At 44.0% G+C, this 22045-nt stretch overlaps 1 protein-coding gene across 2 annotated transcripts in view; it reads left to right on the top strand.

Annotated features, from left to right (window-relative positions):
- Positions 1-22045, top strand: part of ETV6 (ETS variant transcription factor 6) — a 248238-nt gene that overhangs the window by 220890 nt on the left and 5303 nt on the right. For both annotated transcript variants that reach the window (XM_050748231.1, XM_050748232.1), the window contains exons 5-7: positions 1526-2071; positions 16965-17107; positions 18449-18549. In XM_050748231.1, coding sequence (XP_050604188.1) covers positions 1526-2071; positions 16965-17107; positions 18449-18549 — 790 coding nt within the window. The remainder of the gene's footprint in view (positions 1-1525; positions 2072-16964; positions 17108-18448; positions 18550-22045) is intronic.

Here is a 22045-nt window from a genome sequence, read left to right on the forward strand (position 1 = left end):
AGAAAAAAGTCCCCATTTTCTTCTTAACCCTGTGTAAAACTTAAAACCACCATGTCTGTCTCTGTTTACTGACCCTATCAAATTACTGAATTCCCTTTATGTGTTCTTTATATATATATTATCTTAATGGACAAAGGTGATATGTTTGACTTGCTTTACTTAGAACTGTGGACAATTCTTTGACCAGAACAAGGACGGCAAGCATGCACATCCTTTTGGTGAGACTGCCCTGGGAAAAGATGTGGCCAGAGAGAGTTCATTGAGTTGGGTGAGCAGCCATGTAGAAATCTCCATTTTTATGGGTAGATTCTGTCCTTCTGCCCCTTAGCAGGGACTTCTGGAGCCAGGTGTGTGCTGGTCCATTCCCCAACCCAGCCCTCAGAGCTACTTCTGTTGCTGAGCTGTGTACACTTCTGATGTTATCCTCGCACACACGTGCAACTTCGAGTGGGACGGGTTAGAGGTATTGTTAGAGGTGTCCATTCATCCTGCTTCTTCCTTACCTCTGCCTGTCTCTGAGCACTTGTAGGGTCTGTGCACTCAGAAGCAAAGTGCTCCCAAAAGTTCTTTCAAGTTCAGTAAGATTGTCATTCTGTAAATTGGGGCCACTGTGCATGCTTAGAGCAGTTTTTGGTGACTTTGCGTCGTAGTTTCTATGTTGCAGTGACAGATGTTGTCATGAGTACACAGGTTCTAAAATCTGACTGGAGTCTGGTTCTAATCTCCTAACTGACTGTTAGGAGATTGTGTGGCCTTGGGTAAGTTGCTTAACTTCTTTATGCCTCAGTTTTATCGTCTGTAAAACAGGGGTACTAGTGGTATCTCCTGGTTAGGAGTGCTATAAGGTTGGGGTTTTTTTCTTTTTCTTTCTTTCTTTTTTTTTGAGACAAAGTTTTGCTCTGTCACCCAGGCTGGAGTGCAGTGGTGTGATCTTGGCTCACTGCAACCTCCACCTCCTGGGTTCAAGTGATTCTCATGCCTCAGCCTCCCGAGTAACTGGGATTACAGGTGGGAGCCACTGCACCCAGCCAGGAGTGCTGTTAAGTTTTAAACAGTGAAATCCAGCATCTAAGATATAGTTATTACTAATAATTATTACTAATATGATATTATCACTAATACTAATAACTCCTAGAGGTAGAGAATATGAAAATTTTAGTTGGGAAAATGTAAGTCAATGAAAGCATCTAGAGAGAAACCCCTAAGAACGCTTCCCCCGCTGAAAGCGATGTAGAAGAGTTAAATGATGACCAAAAGATGAGGCATGGACGTTTGGCTTCCTTGTGCTTACAGGCACAGGTAGGTGATTAACGGAATGCTTGTAGACATCCTTAGGTTGCCTGGCAATAGAAAAATAGTTTCAATATGCACACTTTACATTGTTAAGCGGTGAAAAAGACACTGCATTCTGGGGAGAAAGGTTCTTTACACATACCCACACGCTCCTCCATTTACCGCCTGTAGAGCCACGGGGAGGTTCCTGTCCTGCCAACTCACCGTGATTGCCTTTCCCTCTGCTCCACAGATAACTGTGTCCAGAGGACCCCCAGGCCATCCGTGGATAATGTGCACCACAACCCTCCCACCATTGAACTGTTGCACCGCTCCAGGTCACCCATCACGACAAATCACCGGCCTTCTCCTGACCCCGAGCAGCGGCCCCTCCGGTCCCCCCTGGACAACATGATCCGCCGACTCTCCCCAGCTGAGAGAGCTCAGGGACCCAGGCCGCACCAGGAGAACAACCACCAGGAGTCCTACCCCCTGTCAGTGTCTCCCATGGAGAATAATCACTGCCCAGCGTCCTCTGAGTCCCACCCGAAGCCATCCAGCCCCCGGCAGGAGAGCACACGCGTGATCCAGCTGATGCCCAGCCCCATCATGCACCCTCTGATCCTGAACCCCCGGCACTCCGTGGATTTCAAACAATCCAGGCTCTCCGAGGACGGGCTGCATAGAGAAGGGAAACCCATCAACCTCTCTCATCGGGAAGACCTGGCTTACATGAACCACATCATGGTCTCTGTCTCCCCCCCTGAAGAGCACGCCATGCCCATTGGGAGAATAGCAGGTGAGTGAGCTCCCCTCTCGCAGCTCCAGCATCGTGGAGACCTGACAAAGCCCCACTCTCCCCTGTGATGCTTGCAGCCAGCCTCGCACCATTCCCAATTAGGCGCCCTCCAAGGCTCTGTGAGGGCAAGTGGAGGCTTCTGCCTGCATGAGGCGAAATCCCTAATGGCTTGGTTAATGAGCCGCTGGGATCGAGTAGTTAATGAGCCTCAGAAATGTTAAGAAACAAATGTCCTACGTCCAGCTTACAAGGAGAGTCACATCAGAATCAAGGCTAAGCGAAAACATTTAAAATAAAAGGTTTATGAGCATGCTAATGGCCCTGTCCTGAAGTTTCCAGCAGCTAATTAATGACCAGACATAGCAAAAAGAAGCTTTGTCTCCGATTCAGGCCTGTAATTCCATCCTGCGAGCAGTAACGTCGTGCAGCCTTCACCTTGGGAGCGGGTAGGAGAGGAAAACAGGATTATGGTATTGGAGGCAGGTGTTGCTGGGCCATTTGACAGAGGAAACCACTCTCAGATTCTCTTTCATGTATGATAAGAAGCCCAAATTTGCTTACTTAAGGGAAGAAACCAATGGAAACCAGTGGGAAAAATATCTACACATTGTCTGTTTCCTAGGATGCTCATAATTTACGTGAACTCATTCTTCAGAAGCTTAATCCTCTAACCATGTGACAAGGTTAGCTCTTTTCATAGTGCATTACTTCATTAGTGGGATATTTGTTGAGCACCTGCTGTGTACAAATAAATGCATTAGGAGTAGGATACAGAGCTAATTTAACATGCAATATCTTTTTCGCCGAGGAATTTAGAATATAGTGGGGGAGACAAAGGTGAAAACCACTAAGATATAAGGCAGAATGAAGTAAGCCCCATTTCCCATTCATTTTATGTACCAGCATTCATTGAGCACCTACTGTCTGCTGGAGTAATGAAGTGCTGTAGAAACAAAGCAGAAGGAAGGTGTGTTTTGACTGGAGGGACCAAGCAAGGCTTTGCAGGGGAGAGAGTGTGACACTGAAGTGATTGTGCTTTCAATAGTGGGAGGGAGACCTGGAGGCAGGAGAGAACAGACCTGTTCAGGGAAAGGAGAGAAATGCCCCCTCCTCCCTGAGCCCATAACCTGGTCAGAGTCCCAGCTGACCATCAGGGTGCTGCCATGCTGATGGCAATGGAATAACAGGCTCCTACAAGCCTACCTCTGCCTTGAGGTACTGTCCCTTTTTTTTTTTTTTTCACACTCTGTTGCCCAGGCTGGAGTGCCGTGGCACGATCTCTGCTCACTGCAAGCTCCGCCTCCTGGGTTCACGCTGTTCTCCTGCCTCAGCGTCCCGAGTAGCTGGGACTACAGGTGCCCACCACCACACCCAACTAATTTTTTATATATTTTTAGTAGAGATGGGGTTTCACCATGTTAGCCAGGATGGTCTCGATCTCCTGACCTCGTGATCTGCCACCTTGGCCTCCCAAAGTGCTAGAATTACAGGCATGAGCCTCCACACCCGGCCAGTACTGTCCCTTTTTTATTTAAATCATTTGTGTCTAGATTTTTCTCTGGCCCCAAGTGCACCACCAGTGTTGCCTCAGTTTCATTATTACAAATAATTTACATCAGGGATGTTGAATCAAGAAAATAAAATGACAAACAGAAATGACTTACATGTTTTAAAAGCCATGAAAAAGGAAACGATATATGTTTGGGATTCAATTCAAAATGATCCTGCAGAGTTAGGGGGTGGGGTGTGGGTGGGGTCTACATGAAACAAGGCTAGCCATCACTAGCTGGTGGTTATATGTCTGGGTGATAGATGCATGGGGGTTAATATTGATCTCTCCGCTTTTACCTGTACATTAGATTGTTTTAATCAGAAAATGAACAAATAAAACTGGGGAAAAAAGAATAGTAGATAAGGAAGCAAAGAGCTTAGGCAAAACATGTGAATTTCCCCAGATAATTGGAGAAGGAGGATGAGGTCAGTGTATTGCTGTGAATTCTGTAAATGACGCATTGTGCTTTCCAGGCAATACCCTTCTTGTCTATATACCCTCTTGTCTTGTTTCTTGTATGGTGTGTGCAGCAGTACTTGACATTTTGCAGATACCTTTTGCTTGTTTATAATTCTCAGGACCGCTCTTAAGGTAGCTCATTACTGCAGTATTCATCTTATGTAGAAGGGTCATTTGTACAGGGGAAACCACAAAGGAAACTGAGCCCTGGAGAGGCAAAGGCCTTTGCCAAGGTCAGATAGGGGCCCTGTGACCGAGGTGTGCAGGACAACCCTTGCTGCCCCATGGCTGCTGTCCGCAGTGCTGCCCTCATGGGCCTGGCTTCCTTCCCAAGACCTCTCCTGTCTGCTTCCCAGGTGACACTGCCTTCACCACTTTTTGGGAATCTACCATAAGCCCATGAATCAAGAAAGATACATGGTTTAGACTTGAGGAGTTATTTTTCCATTGTTTAGTAGGTTTGTAAATTTCAAAATATTAGTCTCTTAAAATTATATTACTTTTTTTTTTTTTTTTGAGACAGAGTCTCTGTCACCCAGGTTGGAGTTCAGTGATGTAATCTCAGCTCATGGCAACCTCTGCCTCCTAGGTTCAAGTGATTCTCATGCCTCAGCCTCCTGAGTAGCTGGGATTACAGGCACATGCCACCACGCCTGGCTAATTTTTTGTAGTTTTAGTAGAGATGGGGTTTCACCGTGTTGACCAGGCTGGTCTTGAACTCCTGGCCTCAAGTGATCTGCCTGCCTCGGCCTCCCAAATTGCTGGGATTACAGGCGTGGACCGCTGCACCCAGCCTATACTACTATTTTTTTCATCTCATTCCGCAATATCAGTGTTTGATGATGGATGCAGCCTCATCAGTTAGGAAGCTTGGTAGAATACTGCACCCACCAGATGATGAGCCTGGGTGTCTATGGATGCCCGCTCTCTCAAGGGCACACAGAAATAGGCAATATGTACTTTTCTTGATGGCTCTAGGAAGTCAGAATATTCATGTAAAATAATCTTGGGGCCTCGATCTTTTGGGGGAATGCATTAACTCCTTCAGTATGACACAGTGTCCTAAAACTAATTACCAATGCAATAATGCCATATTCAAAAGTTTTTAAGTCTCCCAGTGTATATTTTAACTAATTTAACCAAATCCAAATTTAACTCATTCCACTGAAAGGCATTGTTTTTCTCTGAAGAAGGTAGGACTCGATGGTCCCTAAAGTTCCTTCCAGCTCTGCCAGTCTGTAGTCTGACAGTCTTGATTCTGTAACCCTCCCAAGAAAACACAAGTTTTAGGCACTTTTGTTTCTTTGAGGATAACCCTATGTGTACTCCATTCTTCTGATATCTTTCTGGACTCCTCAGATCCTTGTAAAATTGATTCTGTTTATTGGAGGTGAAATTCATCGGGTGATTCCTGTGTACAATGTAAAAGTTCTGTCATTACTGAACAGCCATAAAAAGCCTTTAAATCTCCATAAAGCAGCTGTTAGATGAGAAAACTTAGCTCCTTAAAGCTTTTTAAATGAGCACAGTACAAAAAGAAATGAAGGTGCTGCTGAATGTCAAACTGATGAGTACTATAGCTGGAGGGTATAGATGCAAATAGTACTCATGAATGTGGATCACAAAACGAAGCTAAATTCTTACTATTCAGATGTGATTTGTTCAGGTGCCCTAGGATTTATGCATTTGGACACCTTCTGTGTATAAGGCACTGTTCTGCATTCTTTTTTTTTTTTTTTTTTTTTTTTAAAGAGAATAAAAACCCTTTATTGATTTAAATTGTGTTAATAATATCTATATTAAATGCATCTGCATGTATTTATTATGCAGAGGATGATTATACATATTTTCAATAACGCTCTTAAAAATTATGTCGTAATAATTCTTAGGAGTCATCTTGATAATATAATAAGTAAATATTTTGATAGTAAGATTGGAGGTAAAGGTTATAGGATTTTTATTTAGTTTTTTTTAAGTGGTTCATGCCATAGTAAAATAAGATAAACGTCTTGAATTTCCTCCTTCTAAGTGGTAATACTTCTTTTTTTTTTTTTTTTTTATTATTATACTTTAAGTTGTAGGGTACATGTGCATAACGTGCAGGTTTGTTACATATGTATACTTGTGCCATGTTGGTGTGCTGCACCCATCAACTCGTCATTTACATCAGGTATAACTCCCAATGCAATCCCTCCCCCCTCCCCCCTCCCCATGATAGGCCCCGGTGTGTGATGTTCCCCTTTCTGAGTCCAAGTGATCTCATTGTTCAGTTCCCACCTATGAGTGAGAACATGCGGTGTTTGGTTTTCTGTTCTTGTGATAGTTTGCTAAGAATGATGGTTTCCAGCTGCATCCATGTCCCTACAAAGGACACAAACTCATCCTTTTTGATGGCTGCATAGTATTCCATGGTGTATATGTGCCACATTTTCTTAATCCAATCTGTCACTGATGGACATTTGGGTTGATTCCAAGTCTTTGCTATTGTGAATAGTGCTGCAATAACGGGGTGGGGACAGAGAGGTATAAGACACAGTCTTTATCATGAAAGAACTGAGCACAGTTAACTCTAAAAGCAAAGCACGTGACATGTATCTTAGAAGGGCTCCTGTTAAGTACCGCAGGCGGTCAGAGTAGGGATGTCAGGGGAAGCTACGTGGAGGGCTGGCTTTTAGCTGGGCTTGGATGAATGCTTAGAATGTGGACAAGTGGAGATTAGAGAAAAAGAGGTCATTCCAGATGGAGAAAACTTACCAGGAGCAAAGCAAGATAAGGCTCAGTGTGTTTTTTCTATTTCAGGTAGAAATGTAAATCTACAAGTTGAGGTCTGTTGAGGTCATTTAAAAATCTATCATTTTTCAGGCTGGGCACTGTGACTCACACCTGTAATCCCAGCACTTTGGAAGGCCGAGGCTGGCAGATCACCTGAGGTCAGGAGTTCGAGACCAGCCTGGCCAACATGGTGAAACCCCGACTCTACCAAAAAATATAAAAATTAGTCAGGCATGGTGGCGCATACCTGTAGTCCCAGCTACGAGGAGGCTGAGGTGGGAGAATCGCTTGAGCCTGGGAGGTGGTGGTTGTAATGAGCCAAGATTATGCCACTGCACTCCAGCCTGGGCAACAGAGTGATACCCTGTCTCAAAAAAAATACATATGTGTATATATATGTTTTTATATATATGATATATAATTTTTCATAAATTCTTTTCATTATCTAATATCACTGAAATCCCATCGTACAATTAAGATACATGCAAATGTATGTCTGTTAGGTATTTACCATATGGAAAAACTAAAATAATCAAGAAAGGAAATTCAGTAGGTGGTTGACAGTTTAAATACAAATCACAAATGACATCTTTTTAAATATAACGTAGCTTATTTTTAAAGGTGTCACTTACTTTGCAAAGGATAAGGAGAAGTGCTATTAAGAGTTTACTAGGTTGGAATGGCTAGTGTTTATGAGAGAGAGTTTAGCACAAGACGGAGTGAGACAAGATGCCTGGGGTCTGTTTTGAATGCAGCAACCAATAGTGTATGGAACAGTGAAAAAGTTGCTTCTTTCTATGCTTGTTTTCTACTTGGTATCTTTAAGAACGGGCTATTTAGGAGCAAGGAGCCTAGCAGAAAGCATCTGTCAGTCTTCTAAAACTTTACCTACAAAAGTTTTACTGGCTTGTGTCCCACCAGTGTGTTTGAAAGTCAGAAAGTATATTGGCCACAAGCACCTGTAGGTGGCTGAGGTGTGACTGTAGTCACCCGTGAGTCATGTTTTCAGTATGTATGGAAATTCCTTATTTGGACTTGATTTCAAACATAGAAGGGCCTTTTACAGGTGAAGGAACTGAGATTCAGGTACATCAAGAGTCTAGCCTCGAGCTTCTGTTCAGCGTCCTTCCCAAAACGATTGTTGCCTTCTGGTGTGGGACTCTAGAGCAAGGATTGAAAACTGTGGCCCAAACTGTGGGCCAAATCCAGCCACCATCTGTCTTTTTTAAATCAAGATTTCCCGGAAAACAGCCAAACCCATTTATTTGGTATTGCCTATGTCTGCTTCCATGCTGCAGTGGCAGAGTTGAGTAGTTACAACAGAGATTGCATGGCCAGCAACACCTAAAATATTGATTAACTGGCCCTTTACAGAAAACATTTGATGTTCTCTGCCTTGCAACCTTGTATACCCGGTGTTCAGTAAGCTTGGAATCATAGGTGCAATGTAGGATGCAGGCTTAGAAAACAGTCCCCCTGCTCTCAAGGAATGATTTGCACTTTCGATGACAAGGCGTGTTTAAGACACGTGGAAGGAACAATAACCAGTTATGTAAGAGAACAGACAGGTTCTGGACTGCAGGCTATATTTTCAGACCAACCAGCATAGTTACGAAAACAGTATTAACATAATAAAATACAGCTAAGTAAAAGAAATGATTTATTTGCACTTTGGATTATATAATTCTTCATTCATTGATTCAGAAATTATTGCCAGTCTGCTCATGTGCCAGGCATTGTTCTAGATGATAGGGCACTGCATCTCTGAATGACAAAGTTTGTATCCTTGCTGGTGGAAGGCAACGTCCTCTTGCTTTATGCCATGACACAAACTAAGCTCCTACTTTGACTATAGACAGCTAAATCTTAAAAGAAAACTTCTCAGTCATTTTCGTTTTCTCTTCAAGTACTTTAATTCCGTTAAAACCTAAGCCACCAGATCTCTTCCTTGGCCTTAATCCAAAACTCTGCTGAGGAAGAAGATTCCTTGGTACACTGAGAATTGTTTCATAATCGATTCATTTCATAACCCCTCATTTGCTACCCAAAAGTGGGGACCTAAATCTGTACAGATTTGGGTGTTTAAAGCCCATGGCCTGCCCAAATAGAGAGTATCACCTTTCTTGTGTTTATCTCACAACTTTTGCTGAAAGTCTCCATCTTTGTGAACATGAACTTCTCGATTTGTGAGGCTATCACTGGTCAATTGGGTCATTAATCCTGCAGCAGGCAAGACACAGAATTTCCTCTCAGCTCCAGGTCTCCTCACTCCTAACCCTCTTAGAACACACTCTGCAGCAATCCTTGGAATCTTTAATGGTAGCCTTTTGGGACTTCAAAAAATACGTTTACTATCTCTCAAGGTTACATCCTTAACAGAAACAAAAAGATGCTAATCAGGGAGACATCAATTTGGTCTTATTTGTCACCCAACTAAAACAGTGTACTTTCTTTTTTTGTTGTTTTTGTTTTTGTTTTGTTTTGAGACGGAGTCTCGCTCTGTCGCCCAGGCTGGAGTGCAGTGGCCGGATCTCAGCTCACTGCAAGCTCCGCCTCCCGGGTTCCCGCCATTCTTCTGCCTCAGCCTCTGGAGCAGCTGGGACTACAAGCGCCCGCTACCTCGCCCGGCTAGTTTTTTTGTATTTTTTAGTAGAGACGGGGTTTCACCGGATTAGCCAGGATGGTCTCGATCTCCTGACCTTGTGATCCGCCCGTCTTGGCCTCCCAAAGTGCTGGGATTACAGGCTTGAGCCACCGCACCCGGCCAAACAGTGTACTTTCTTGGTTTTGTTTTATTGACTGGATGAATTATATATACAGAGATTCAGTTCGGGAAGCCTCTGAAGCAAGATGAAGAAAACAGTATGAAACTCCAGAGAAAGCAGTTTGAGGCTTGTCCTCAGGGGCTTCAAGGACCGGGAGAAGTCACTGTATTCCGACATCTTGCTTCCGTCTCCACTTCCTCCCACAGTGTTTAATGCTGCTGTGAATTTGTTTCGAAGGAAGCCTATGGACTTTTTTTTTTTTTTAATTTTGTACATGAGCCTCAGGAGCAGCCTTGACGGCTAAAAGACTTCATAAACAAGAAGTGTGAAGGGACTGCATGGAAGTGCTGGGGGCAAGTCTCAGCCCTTGGCCTTTGTTGGAAGGTGTGGGGCATGCAGACACATGTGCACCTTCGCACACATGCATCTGTGCATAAATATCTATGTTTGCAGGAAAGAAAAGATAGGGTTGTGGGATGTCCCCAGAAGCCACAAGGATTCCAGAGTTTTAGTACCAGGTGAAAGAGCCGCTTCCTCCCACACTACCTCTGGGAGATGCCCTTCTGTAGACCTCTGTAGCCCAGTACCCTCAAGAGCTCCTGGAGACAGACAGCCCGGAACCGTCCTAGGGAAGCAGTAGTGGGCCTGTGGCAAAAGCCTGGACTGCGAGGTCAGCAGGATTGGAATCCAGTTCTTGACTCCCAAGCAGGTGCATAATGTCCCTGAGCCCTCCTTTCCTTATCTGTAATATTGAGAACCCATTTCTGGGCTCTTTTGACTGTTAATGAGACAACGTGTGAATGCATGGCACAAGAAGGTTAACTGCTACGAGTTACTGTCCCCACTCTGCCTCACTGCTGAGCTGCCAGCCTGTCCATCTGAGAGGGACTGTGTAGGAACTGTGGGTGCAGCCAGCACAACTGCCTGCGGAGCCACGCAGGGCACTGACAGTGAAGGCCTGTGAGGGGTGCCCTTCAAGGCCACCTCCATTTTCTTATTTCCTGGGAGATTTACTTCCGTGCTCCTGCTTCCCCTCCCTGAAGCTTTGCCTGCTGTCCATATTTGGAGGGGATTAATAAGATGAGCACTGGGGAGGGGAGGAGCCATCACTCCAGCAGGAATATTCCCAGCGGCTGAGTCACGGCACTTTATTTTCAGTGTGAACGACTGAGAAATCAAAGAGCCCTAAAAGAGGAGGAAGTTTCAGGACAATGTTTTTAAAAGATAAAAAACATCAACAGCATGGTGGCTGAGTGGAAAATAATAGAAGGGGCTTGAGGAGACTGGAAATTCCAGTTTGTGTAAGGGCGCACAGTGCTGTAATACAGAGTCCCTACCTCTCTGCAGTCCCCGGATGTGAATTCCCAGGCTGCACCCACACCTGAGCAAAGCAGAGGCTGGGCCTTACTAGGTTCTGGCTGCGAGCTGGATCTCAGCTGCAGGGTGCGAGTTTCGGATACTGGTGTTTCCTAGCCTCCTCCACACCTTATGTAATCGGAGGTGAAAAGGTCCAGCCTCGTTTGCAGCTGTGGTTCTTCTGCCCTAGGAAGCCAGGAAGCATAGATTTTTGTATTATTTGCCTCCACTTCTCCCTCCCGCAGTGTGCCACTGTGCACATATGTTTTCTGTTTTCCTGAGCCACGGCAAAGCACAAGCAGTTGCCCATTGTAAACACACCTCTGCGTGTCAACACACACCTGGCTGCACTGGAGTGACCAACTTTCTGCTTCTAGGTAATGGTTGATCTAGAATGGAGGAGGAGGAGAAAAAAAAACCAAGCAGCAGATGGCCCCCTGAATGTTGCAAACCGTGTTTCTCTAAGCAGGGTTTCTCAACACTCTTGATATTTGGGCCAAATAGTAATTTGTGCGGTTGCTTAGTATATTGTAAGATATTTAGCAGCATCCTTGGCCTCTACCTACCAGATGCTAGGAGCACCCTCCACCCCAGCGTAACAACCAGAAATACCTCCAGATATTGCCAAATGCCCCCAGTTGAGAACCGTATTTGTAAAGCTTAGTAGCACCTTTTTATTTCGTATGGTACTTTGCGTGTTTTGTTGCTGAACTGGAAATAAACATATTAATTTTTAGGTAATAAATTTCAAAAAATGTAACAGGGACACGCAGCCTCTCCATTGGTAATTATACCCATGGGACTGTCATTTCCAGGCCTTCTTTAAAATTCCACTTGGGCAGTTAAAACAACATAAAATGACTTTCTTAGAGGCTTTCCTGAAATTTAAATTAACCATAATCATTAAATATTCCCTATGTCAATAATTTGACTTGCCTACTCAAGTTTTTTAAGCATCAGTTTTGTCTAGTGTGGTTTTTTTCTTTAGAAACCATGTTGGTGATGTGTGAATTGCCCATCTTTTTACAATCTCTGCTCAATAAGTTTATACAATGAGTCTCTGGTAAGAGACAGACGTGGGAGTGAAAATATTTCTCCTTAACCACAGGAAGGGATTTTTTACAATGCCTTTAGCTGCGGATACCGAGGGTACCTCACCCAGCAGGAAGGAGAGGGGAACTATACTTGGGCTAAACACTTTCATAAACTACTTCTCCTGGACAAGAAAATGCAAATAGTAGAAATTTATTTAAAATATCCATGTGCCTTGAGATAGAAGAAAGCCCTTTAGTTTAAGAAAAATGCACTTAAAATTAATACCTTGTGATCCAAAAACATTTTATACATATATGTTCAAGTGTTTTGAAGTGGAATGAACTTCTATTTATAGAGTGTGGTGCGCTTTATTATATAGTATTATGCATTTACATTGATGATCAAAGAACATTGTATCTATGCAGACATGGATTCCGAAAAGGCTGAAAAATTCCAGGTGAACCGTGACAACCTCTAAAGGATCTAGGAACCTAAGGAGGATCTGCCTTTTATTTAATAGAAATCTTAGAAACAAAAATAACTGACATGGCTTGAATGTCAATTGTTTAAAAAAAAAAAAAAAGGAAAAAAATCTGTTGTGTGGTCAGGCAGTTATTTTTATCATCTAGGCATCATTTTTACCAAAGAAACAAAACAATCAATAATGTTATAAAAGCCACTTATACTCTGAGCTTGAAACAACTGCTTTATGCCACAAAATTCCTACTGCTATCTCCGTTAGTGACTGAGTAATTCAATATGTCCTGAATGTCAACATATTTTTATTACTCAGCTAAAGTTGGCTTTGCTGGATTAAATGTCATTTAAAATGATCGATTGGCAGCTTGTTTGGGGTTGTTTTCACATTTATGAAAGGAAAAAGTTCGCCGGATACAAATGTTCTTGAAGCTCACAGGGAAATGGCGTTCTCTGGAAGCCCTGCCCTTCCTTTGCCATCTGATAAGTAGATAACATTCTAGGTCCCGGTTTGATGCCTCCGAAAAACCAACATGGTAGCCCAGCGCAGGTTAAGCCCTTACATGGAGAAATGGTCTGGTTCACATTTCACTGTTTGGTGAGTAGTGGAACGTACCATTACAGTAAAAGAGAAGCAACAGAAACATGCAGTGAAAACCCCCATGCTTGTGGATGGAAAACTCTCCGCTTTGTTTTAGCTCTACGGTAGGCTTCTGAGTGGGGTGCCTTCCGCCTAGAGTCAGGAGGGCTGCCATGATGTCAGTCACCTTCATATGGGCAAAATGTCTTTATATCAAACTGTAAAAGACAACCAGGTAGTTTCTTAATTGCTGAAATTTATTAAAATAAACACACTAGAAAATCACATTCCCAATCCAGAGGAATCCAATGGTGTCGTCGGCCTATTTGCAGTGAAAATGATTGTAAACCTATAGGGAGACATGGGAGGGGTTGCACACACACTGCCTTTGTTCCTCCTGATTTACTGGCTTTTTTTCCCCTATGGATACAGTCTCACTGTCACTCTATCGCCCAGGCTGAGCGTAGTGGGTTGATCATGGCTCACTGCAGCCCCAAACCCCTGGGCTCCAGCAATTCTCCCATTTCAGCCTCCCAACTAGCTGGGATTACACGCATGTACCACTACGCCCAGAAAAATTGTAAATTTTTTGTAGAGATGAGGTCTCGTTATGTTGCCCAGGCTGGTCTTGAACTCCTCCCGGGCTTTCAAGCAAGCCTACCGCCTCTGCCTCCCAAAACTTTGGGATTATAGGTATAAGCCACCACGCCCAGCCCTAATTTACAGGCACTTTATGTGATAAGATTTGATTTTGTCAGATGTTTTCCAGTTGGAAGAGATTATGGAAAATTAAAATATATCTGCCATTTGATAGTAGGAAAAACACTGAAATATTAAGCCACAGCTGAGTTCTGGCCTTAGTCCTTTTGAGGCTGCTCTGACAAACTTGCCATAGACCAGGTAGTTTATACCCAGTAGACACGGACTGCTCCACAGTTCTGGGGGCTGGGAAGTTCAAGGCCCTGGCAGATGAGGCATCTGGTGAGGGCCCACTTTCTGGTTCATAGACAGCACCTTCTTGCTGTGTCTTCACTTGGTGGAAGGGTGAGGGGTCTCCCTCAGGCCTCTTTTAAAAGGGCACTAATCCCAATCACAAGGGTGGAGCCCCCAAGACCTAATCACCTCCCAAAGGTACCTTGGCAGTTAGGATTTCAACAGATGAATTTGGGGAGGACATGAAGATTCAGACCACAGCAGATCTCTATTTTCCCTTTATAGTGAAAGTGACTCAAGACAAGAAGATGCTTGCAAGGGAAAAAGACACTTCGCCACTTTTTGCTGCTTTGCCTAGAAACTAGAATCATCCTCTTTCAAATGCTTTAAAAATGAGCTAGATTATTCTCAGTCTACAGTAGGACACTGGTTTCTCAAGGTACTTATGATGCCCGGGATACTCATCTTCTCCACACCCCCTACCTCAGCCCGTCCTCTGGCAATACAGAATGCAGCCATGGCAAGATGGGGTGGGCAATAGAAGTGTCTGGACAGCTTCTGTTGTTAGAATGGAGTTCACACTCCAGGACTATGGTGTCATTGTTTTAAGAAGGAGGCCACTTGTCCTTTTCCAAAACACAATCAGTGACATACTACATTAATGTTTAAACACAGATAATACAGAAGAAAGGATACCATAAGGGATACTAAAGATTTAGGGTCGCTGTACGTTTAATGGTAGTTCCTTGAAAGATTAAGCTTCTGGAAAATGCCACATTTTTCTGCCGGTGTCTTCTGCTGTTCAAAGAGAATGCTGGAGTTCAGAAAAGGTACACTGAGCAGGTGTACTTTGTTCTGCAAAGCCCTAAGATTTTACGAACGTATACCCATTAACGAGTTTCTCTGAGACTAGAAATTGCAGTGGGAAGTGTGTCATAGCATGGGCTCTGGGGTCATACAGAGCCAAGAATCCTGTGTGTCATTCATAAGCTGTATCCTTCTGAGTAAATCATCAAACCCTCCCAGCCCCAGCTTCCTGGTCTATAAAATAGGAATAGCAACAGCACCTGCCTCATAAGGTGGCATAAGGGTCAGATGTAACCAGGCTTGTCGAAGCCACAGCACAGTACCCACAAATAGCACCCACTAAATACCGTTGTTATTTTTACTACTTTCTCTTCCCTCCCATTATCACTAATACAGTAATCCCGTAAAGTAAGTGCTGTTATTCCCACTCCATAAGTGAGGCAACGGAACCTCAGGAAGATTAACAAACATGTTCAGGGTGGCCCAACTGAATTCCCCTTGTAAATATACCCCCAGAGAAGGGTGTATGTCTTTCTCTGCAATGCAGATGTATTGGCTGTAATAATATTCCAAGTCTCTACTGGACACTCCCCTTTCAAATGTGCCAGGCCCAGGCCTCGCCCAAAGTGAAAAAGAAAGAACACTGTAGTGCAGGAGTCCAGAGTGCAAATCCCTGTGACCTCAGGCAAGTTATTTCAACCTCTCTGAGGATCAGAAATAATACAGGTAAAGTGCTGAGTTCATACTTGGCATTTAGTAATGGATCTTCCATCACCAGCCATTCTGACGAGTGCCTATAAAAAGTGCGCATTTCCAGAATCATGCAGTGAACACCTGGAAATTGATGTTGCTTCTCCTCATCTGGAGGCCAGTTAACCTTTAACTCAACCCAGAAGGCACACATCTGTCCCCAGCTACCTCTCCAGGTTCTGCTGGGGGGCAACCACACACCTTCATAGCACACATCCAGAAAGTCCTAGAACAAGGGGAAGGTGCACATCACGTCGTCGTCTTTTTTTTTTTTTTTTTGGAGACAGAGTCTCGCTCTGTTGCCCAGGCCGGAGTGCAGTGACACAATCTCGGCTCACTGCAACTTCCGCCTCCTAGGTTCAGGCGATTCTCCTGCCTCAGCCTCCCAAGTAGCTGGGATTTCAGGCACACGCCACCATGCCTGGCTAATTTCTTGTATGTTTAGTACAGACGGGGTTTCACCACATTGGTCAGGCTGGTCTCAAACTCCTGGCCTCAAGTGATCCACCCGCCTCAGCCTCCCAAAGTGCTGGGATTACAGGCATAAGCCACCACGCCCGGCCATGTCTTCTCCTTTAATTTACTAACCCACAGCTGAAAGCCAAGGCCCAATACCATGCCTAGGCCATATTAAATCACTTGACACTTAATAAATATCCATTGCCTGACTGAGTGTTCAAACATCAGTTCTGCAAATGGAGAAAGTGATTTTTGCACTGGGCTGCTTTCTGCCATGATCCACTGTATCAAAACATTTTTTAAAAGCCTCCAAAGTGTGATAGAATGAGCATATCTGTATTTCTTTTTAAAACCATGCTAGCCACAGTTCCCACAGAGTCACCAAGCCACATAATTTTTCTTTTCCCACCATTTTTCACTCCTCACTCGTTTTTGCTGTGTTTTTAGCCTACCCCAGCCTTCTCATCTTTATCCATCCGTCTCCCACCAACACCAGGATAATCTTTTCATCCCACTATTTTTTTACCACACAGCTCTCTCTGTAACATCAGGACCCTCTTTCCACCCTTTTCTCCTTCCAGGCTGCATTTAACACACATTCAGAGCCCGTTCATTCACAGTTAGAACTTGCTTCCCGTCTTTCACATGGGCTCTGCCCAGGTTTAAGTTTGGGTCACGACTGTGGACTTCCGGGTCACTGTATCATCGTCTGTGGAGGGAGGCTGTTGCCTGGATCATCTCTGAGGCCTCCAAGGGGTCAAAGGTCACACAACAGGACCTCCCTCCCTCTCTCTGGGCCTTCATTCCTTCCCTGTAAAACAAGGAAGTTAGACAATCAGTCACCCCAAGCTAGGCAGAAGCAGTTGCTGGATTGTTTTTTGATTCTTCTGGTTAGTGACTCAACAAGAAACGTTTTCAACAGTGTTTTCTTGCCCTTTTCCTCTGTAGACTGTAGACTGCTTTGGGATTACGTCTATCAGTTGCTTTCTGACAGCCGGTACGAAAACTTCATCCGATGGGAGGACAAAGAATCCAAAATATTCCGGATAGTGGATCCCAACGGACTGGCTCGACTGTGGGGAAACCATAAGGTAAAAGGGCAGCAGATATCTGCTCCATAAACTAGTGCTGAAATGAAGTCTTTATCCCTGGATTGGAGGATAATCGTCTATCTTCTGCTTTTTACATCTGCCCATACTTATTTAGTTTATTCCTTGCTAGGCAAGCAATTAGGCAGTTGCAAAGGGAAGGAAATAATTAAAGATGCATCTTTCCATTTGTTCCTGAGACCAGGTGCCCATTAACTCACATATCCTGGTTTACTGGGCTGCATCATGAGTGACTCTTGTTTCCACTCCCCTTGACCTGATCCCGCCACCTCCACTGTTGTTAGGAACTGGGTAAAAGGGAAGTACGGCAAGACTCTGTGACTCACAGGGGACCTTTGGGAAGTGCCACTTCTTTTCTGCTCAGTTAGAAACTCCCATGTTCCCCAAAGCCCATTTCTTCATAGGAAATACTTACATTCTGGCTGTAAAACATCCCCTTTATAAGCAAGCGATGCAAGAAGTTTGCCCCACAATTTTCCAAACTGAGAGGAGGGAATGGCATTGAATAAAGTATTTTGCAGTAAGGAAGACTGCTCAAGTGTGGAGATGTAAAAAGTGGGTAGCCGTGATCCAGGCCAGCCGATAGGTGGACCTGAAGCAAAGCCTGATGTTGGCACGGTGGTGGCACAACCTCAATCTGCTGAGTGAGAAGGCAGAGAGGCCCAGCCAGGTGTGCCCAGACCTGCAGCCTTCTAAGAAGGCAGTGGGTAATGCAGACCATGACCAAATATGGCAAGGCCCCACTGACAGATACTTCCATGTGTGAGTCACTGAGAAAAATCCCTCTGCTACTCCCACATTGTACCATTGCCTCAGGCCCAGAACCACTGTATTCTTGCTTCCACAACAGGAATTTAAACAAAAAAATTGTCTTCCTTAAAACGACAGACCAGAAACACAAGTTTGAGAAAAGGTCATTGCAACAAAAAAAAAAGAAATGCTGTGTGGGTCAGAAGGTGAAGGGTGACCCAGAGATAGGGGGAACCTGCAGGAAATTCCTTAGGCGGAGCAGAGAGCAGTCTTGGGAAAAGGAAATAAGGGAGGCTGCTATGGGATCAGTTTTATTAGCTAGGGCTCCAGGACTTCGGACAAAGGGTGATTCACCTTAGGAGTAAACCTTGGTGACAGGGAATATAAAAAGCTAAACGGTGGGGACAGATGTGCCTGGAAGGCAGCAGATTAGCAGGTAGCTTCCCAAACTGGCAGGGCCACAGGCAGCAGCTGAAGAGCTTTTATTTTAATAGCTCCCCCAGTGCCTTTTCTGAGGTTCATTTCATTGTGTCTTTGTGCTTTTTTTTCTCCCTTCCTCCTTTGAACAAACAGAACAGAACAAACATGACCTATGAGAAAATGTCCAGAGCCCTGCGCCACTACTACAAACTAAACATTATCAGGAAGGAGCCAGGACAAAGGCTTTTGTTCAGGTAGCACTTCCTTTTTCTCCTTTCCTTCTTTTGGGAGGATGCTGTTTTCTTTAAAGAACGGGGAGTGGGGGGAGACTGTTAAGATCTCTACCTGCCTATCGGATACCCAAAGCCAATCATTGCTACAAACTGGATACCGGGTACTGGTTTGTTAGGATTTAAGGAAATTATTTTTTTTAACTTATGTCTGTCCTGTAATAAAGCCAAAACTAAATGAACAGAATCTGACTCACCTTTAAAATAACGCAGTGATCAAATAATATTATGTAGCATTAAAGTCCGGTGTAGTTAAAAGCACAAAGTCAATGGCAAAACAAGGAATTAACCCTAGACTTCCAGGTTACCAACCCTGTAAGGCAACTTTCTGAACCAGTATTTGTCAAAATGCAGGTAATGACCCACAGTGAGTCACGAAATAGATTGAATGGGTCCATCACAGCTTTTTTTTTTAATGAAATAAAAATAGGATAGGATAGAGCTGAAAATGCCAGACTGCATCACATGTAGCAATGACAGTTGATTCATGAAAATGTTCCAGGTGTGTATGTACGTGATGAGTCATGATGTAAAATACATTTCTATTTCTTATAATGCATCATAGTCAGAAAAGTCTACAAGCTGCTGTACTAGAATTTTTCTTTCCAGAATTCCTCATAATGAGTTATCCTCATAGATAACCAGTTAGCCTGCCACATAGATTGTGATTCCAAGTACTATGCAAGAGAGGAGAAAGAATTAGAAGAAGGAGGGATCTGAAGGACCAGTCAGGAGATGTAGAAGTAGACCTCTGGTGCTGGTAGTAGTCATTAGTGGGGCCAAGTGCAGGTTGGTAGAAGTGACATCAACAAACACAACCTTGGGTGATGGGTTTTGGCAGGTGGGACAGAAGAGAGTGACAGATGGGGCTAGAGATGTAGATTGTGAATTATCTGTATACAGGTAGGAAGTGATACCTACCTGTATGTATCAGATGAACAGATGAGCATGTATGAACAGATGAGCTCGCTGATACGATTAATTTATTGGAAAGAGCGGAGAACCTGGTCTTTAGCATTGGGAAGGAATGGTAACTTAGGAATAGTAAAAGCAATTAAGATCTTCAAAAGAAATGAGAAAGGCTATTCAAGAAAGGGAAACAGAATAGAAGGAATAAAAAAAAGAACGCTCCCTTCTCTGGCTCTACTGATGCCTTTTCTTCATCCTTCAACCTAAATGCAGTCCTTGGCTCCCTTTGTTCCCACTCTATACCTTTTTTGTGGATGAATTGATCCCAACACACAACTTCATTTATCACCTCAGTGGTTAGGCTCTTAAATCTCTACATCCAACTCTAAAATCTCCCTGAAATTCCAAATTTGAATGTCCAAGAGTTTATTGTAGGCTGTGTCCACTTAAGTGTCACATTTAAGTATTTCAGACATGACACCCTCAAAACAGAAACTCATCTCAGATTAGAAATTCCACCCAGAGGCCGGGCGTGGTGGCTAATGCCTGTAATCCCAGCACTTTGGGAGGCCGAGGTGGGCGGATCACGAGGGCAAGAGATCGAGACCATCCTGGCCAACATGGTAAAACCCCATCTCTACTAAAAACACAAAATTAGCTGGGCGTAGTACCATACACCTGTAGTCCCAGCTACTTGGGAGGCTGAGGCAAGAGAATTGCTTGAACCCGGGCGGCGGAGGTTGCAGTGAACCGAGATCGCGCCACTGCACTCCAGCCTGGCAACAGTGTGAGACTCCATCTCAAGAAGAAAAGAAAAAATAAATTCCACCCAGAATTATTGAATTCTTTACTCATCAGAGGCATCACTGCTGTTTGAAGCAACCAACTTTGAAACTAGAGTTCCCTTTGACTTTTCCTGTATCCCAGTCATTGTGCTAGATTGACCATTGGCTCTTCAGCACCATTCCCACTCTATTCTGTGTTGCAGAGGCTAGAAGCCTGGGAACTACATTTCCCAGGGCTTGTTGCCAGAAGGTCCCAGGTTGGAGTCTTTCAATGACAAGCAGTTTCATGAGATCTGGGAGATGAGAAAAAGGCAAAGGCTTCCCTGGCAGTGGAAGCTGATGTCTGGACTTCATGATTCGCATCGGGATTCACTTAACAATGTCTTTCTGTCTCTGGTCCACTCCTCTGCCTCATGAAACCATAATACAAACTGTCAGCTGCCCTACAACACTAATACGATTCCTTTAACTTTTGCCTTTTTAATACCTATACCCTCAAGGCTCAACCTCAAGTCTATTGCCCTGAATGAGGCCTTCTTCGGCTGCTCCAACACACATAGCTATCATCTTCCATCATCGCTTGGGTTCCCTTGGGCCCCCAAGGGATATGATTTGCTTTTGCTTTTTTTTTTTCTTTTCTTTTCTTTCCTTTTTTTTTTTTTTTTTTTTTTTTTTTTAGACAAAGTCTTTCTCTGTCACCCAGGCTATAGCACAGTGGCACAATCTCAACTCACCGGAACCTCCACCTCCTGAATTCAAGCAATTCTCATAATAATCATGCCTCAGCCTCCCTAGTAGCTGGGATTACAGGTGCCTGCCACCATGCCTGGCTAATTTTTGTATTTTTAGTGGAGACAGGGTTTCGCCATGTTGGCCACTCTTGTCTCGAACTCCTGGCTTCAAGTGATCTGCCCACCTTGGCCTCCCAAAGTGCTTGGGTTACAGATGTGAGCCACTGTGCCTGGCCAACTTGTTTGTTTTTCTAGAGACTCTGTTGCCCAGGCTGGAGTGCAGTGGTGTGGTCATAGCTCACTGAAGCCTCAAACTCTGGGCTCCAGCAATCCTCCTGCCTCAGCCTCCGGAGTAGCTAGAGCAACTACATGATTTATATTTTTAATACAGGTTGAGTATCCCTTATCTGGAATGCCTGGGACCAGAAGTGTTTCCGGTTTTTGGATTAGGGATGCTCAGCCTGTAATTAACATGTGTGAAGCCCTTCTCTCCGACAACTAGATTATAGGCTCCTAGAAGGTAGAGGGTTCTATTTTTTATCATTCTCTATTACACCTTTCAATAAATGCTTGTTGACAGCCTGGTGTGGAATATCAGAAGCTTAATATGGGACAGTCGTCAAAAGAAGAAAGGGGTAGTTTGGGGGGCAAAGCACAGCACATCTGTGGAGCTGGCTGAGAGGGGCTCCTTGTTGACTTCGGATGTGGAGGGAGAAATTTTAGTTAGGGGATAAAAGAGGAGAAAGACTGCAGATGCTACAGATCATACTGCTGGAGAAGTTTGCCAACAATGAGCAGGAAAAGCAGTAGTAGCCAGAAGATTGATAGGCTTCCAACAAAAGATCTTCAGTAAGAGAAAGGAATAGTGCTCTTCGTGAGGGAGAGATGAGTCCTTTTTGAGGAAATGAATGTTAGAAGCCAGACTTGCCACAAAATGAAGGTTTCTTGGTGTAAGACCTAGTATGTAATCAAGTGAGGCGTTGAATTGTGAGTACTCTTCACAAGATGTTTCAGTGTTGAAGATGGATGTTTAAG

This window comes from Macaca thibetana, chromosome 11 (assembly GCF_024542745.1).
Source record: "Macaca thibetana thibetana isolate TM-01 chromosome 11, ASM2454274v1, whole genome shotgun sequence".
Taxonomy (NCBI): Eukaryota; Metazoa; Chordata; class Mammalia; order Primates; family Cercopithecidae; genus Macaca; species Macaca thibetana.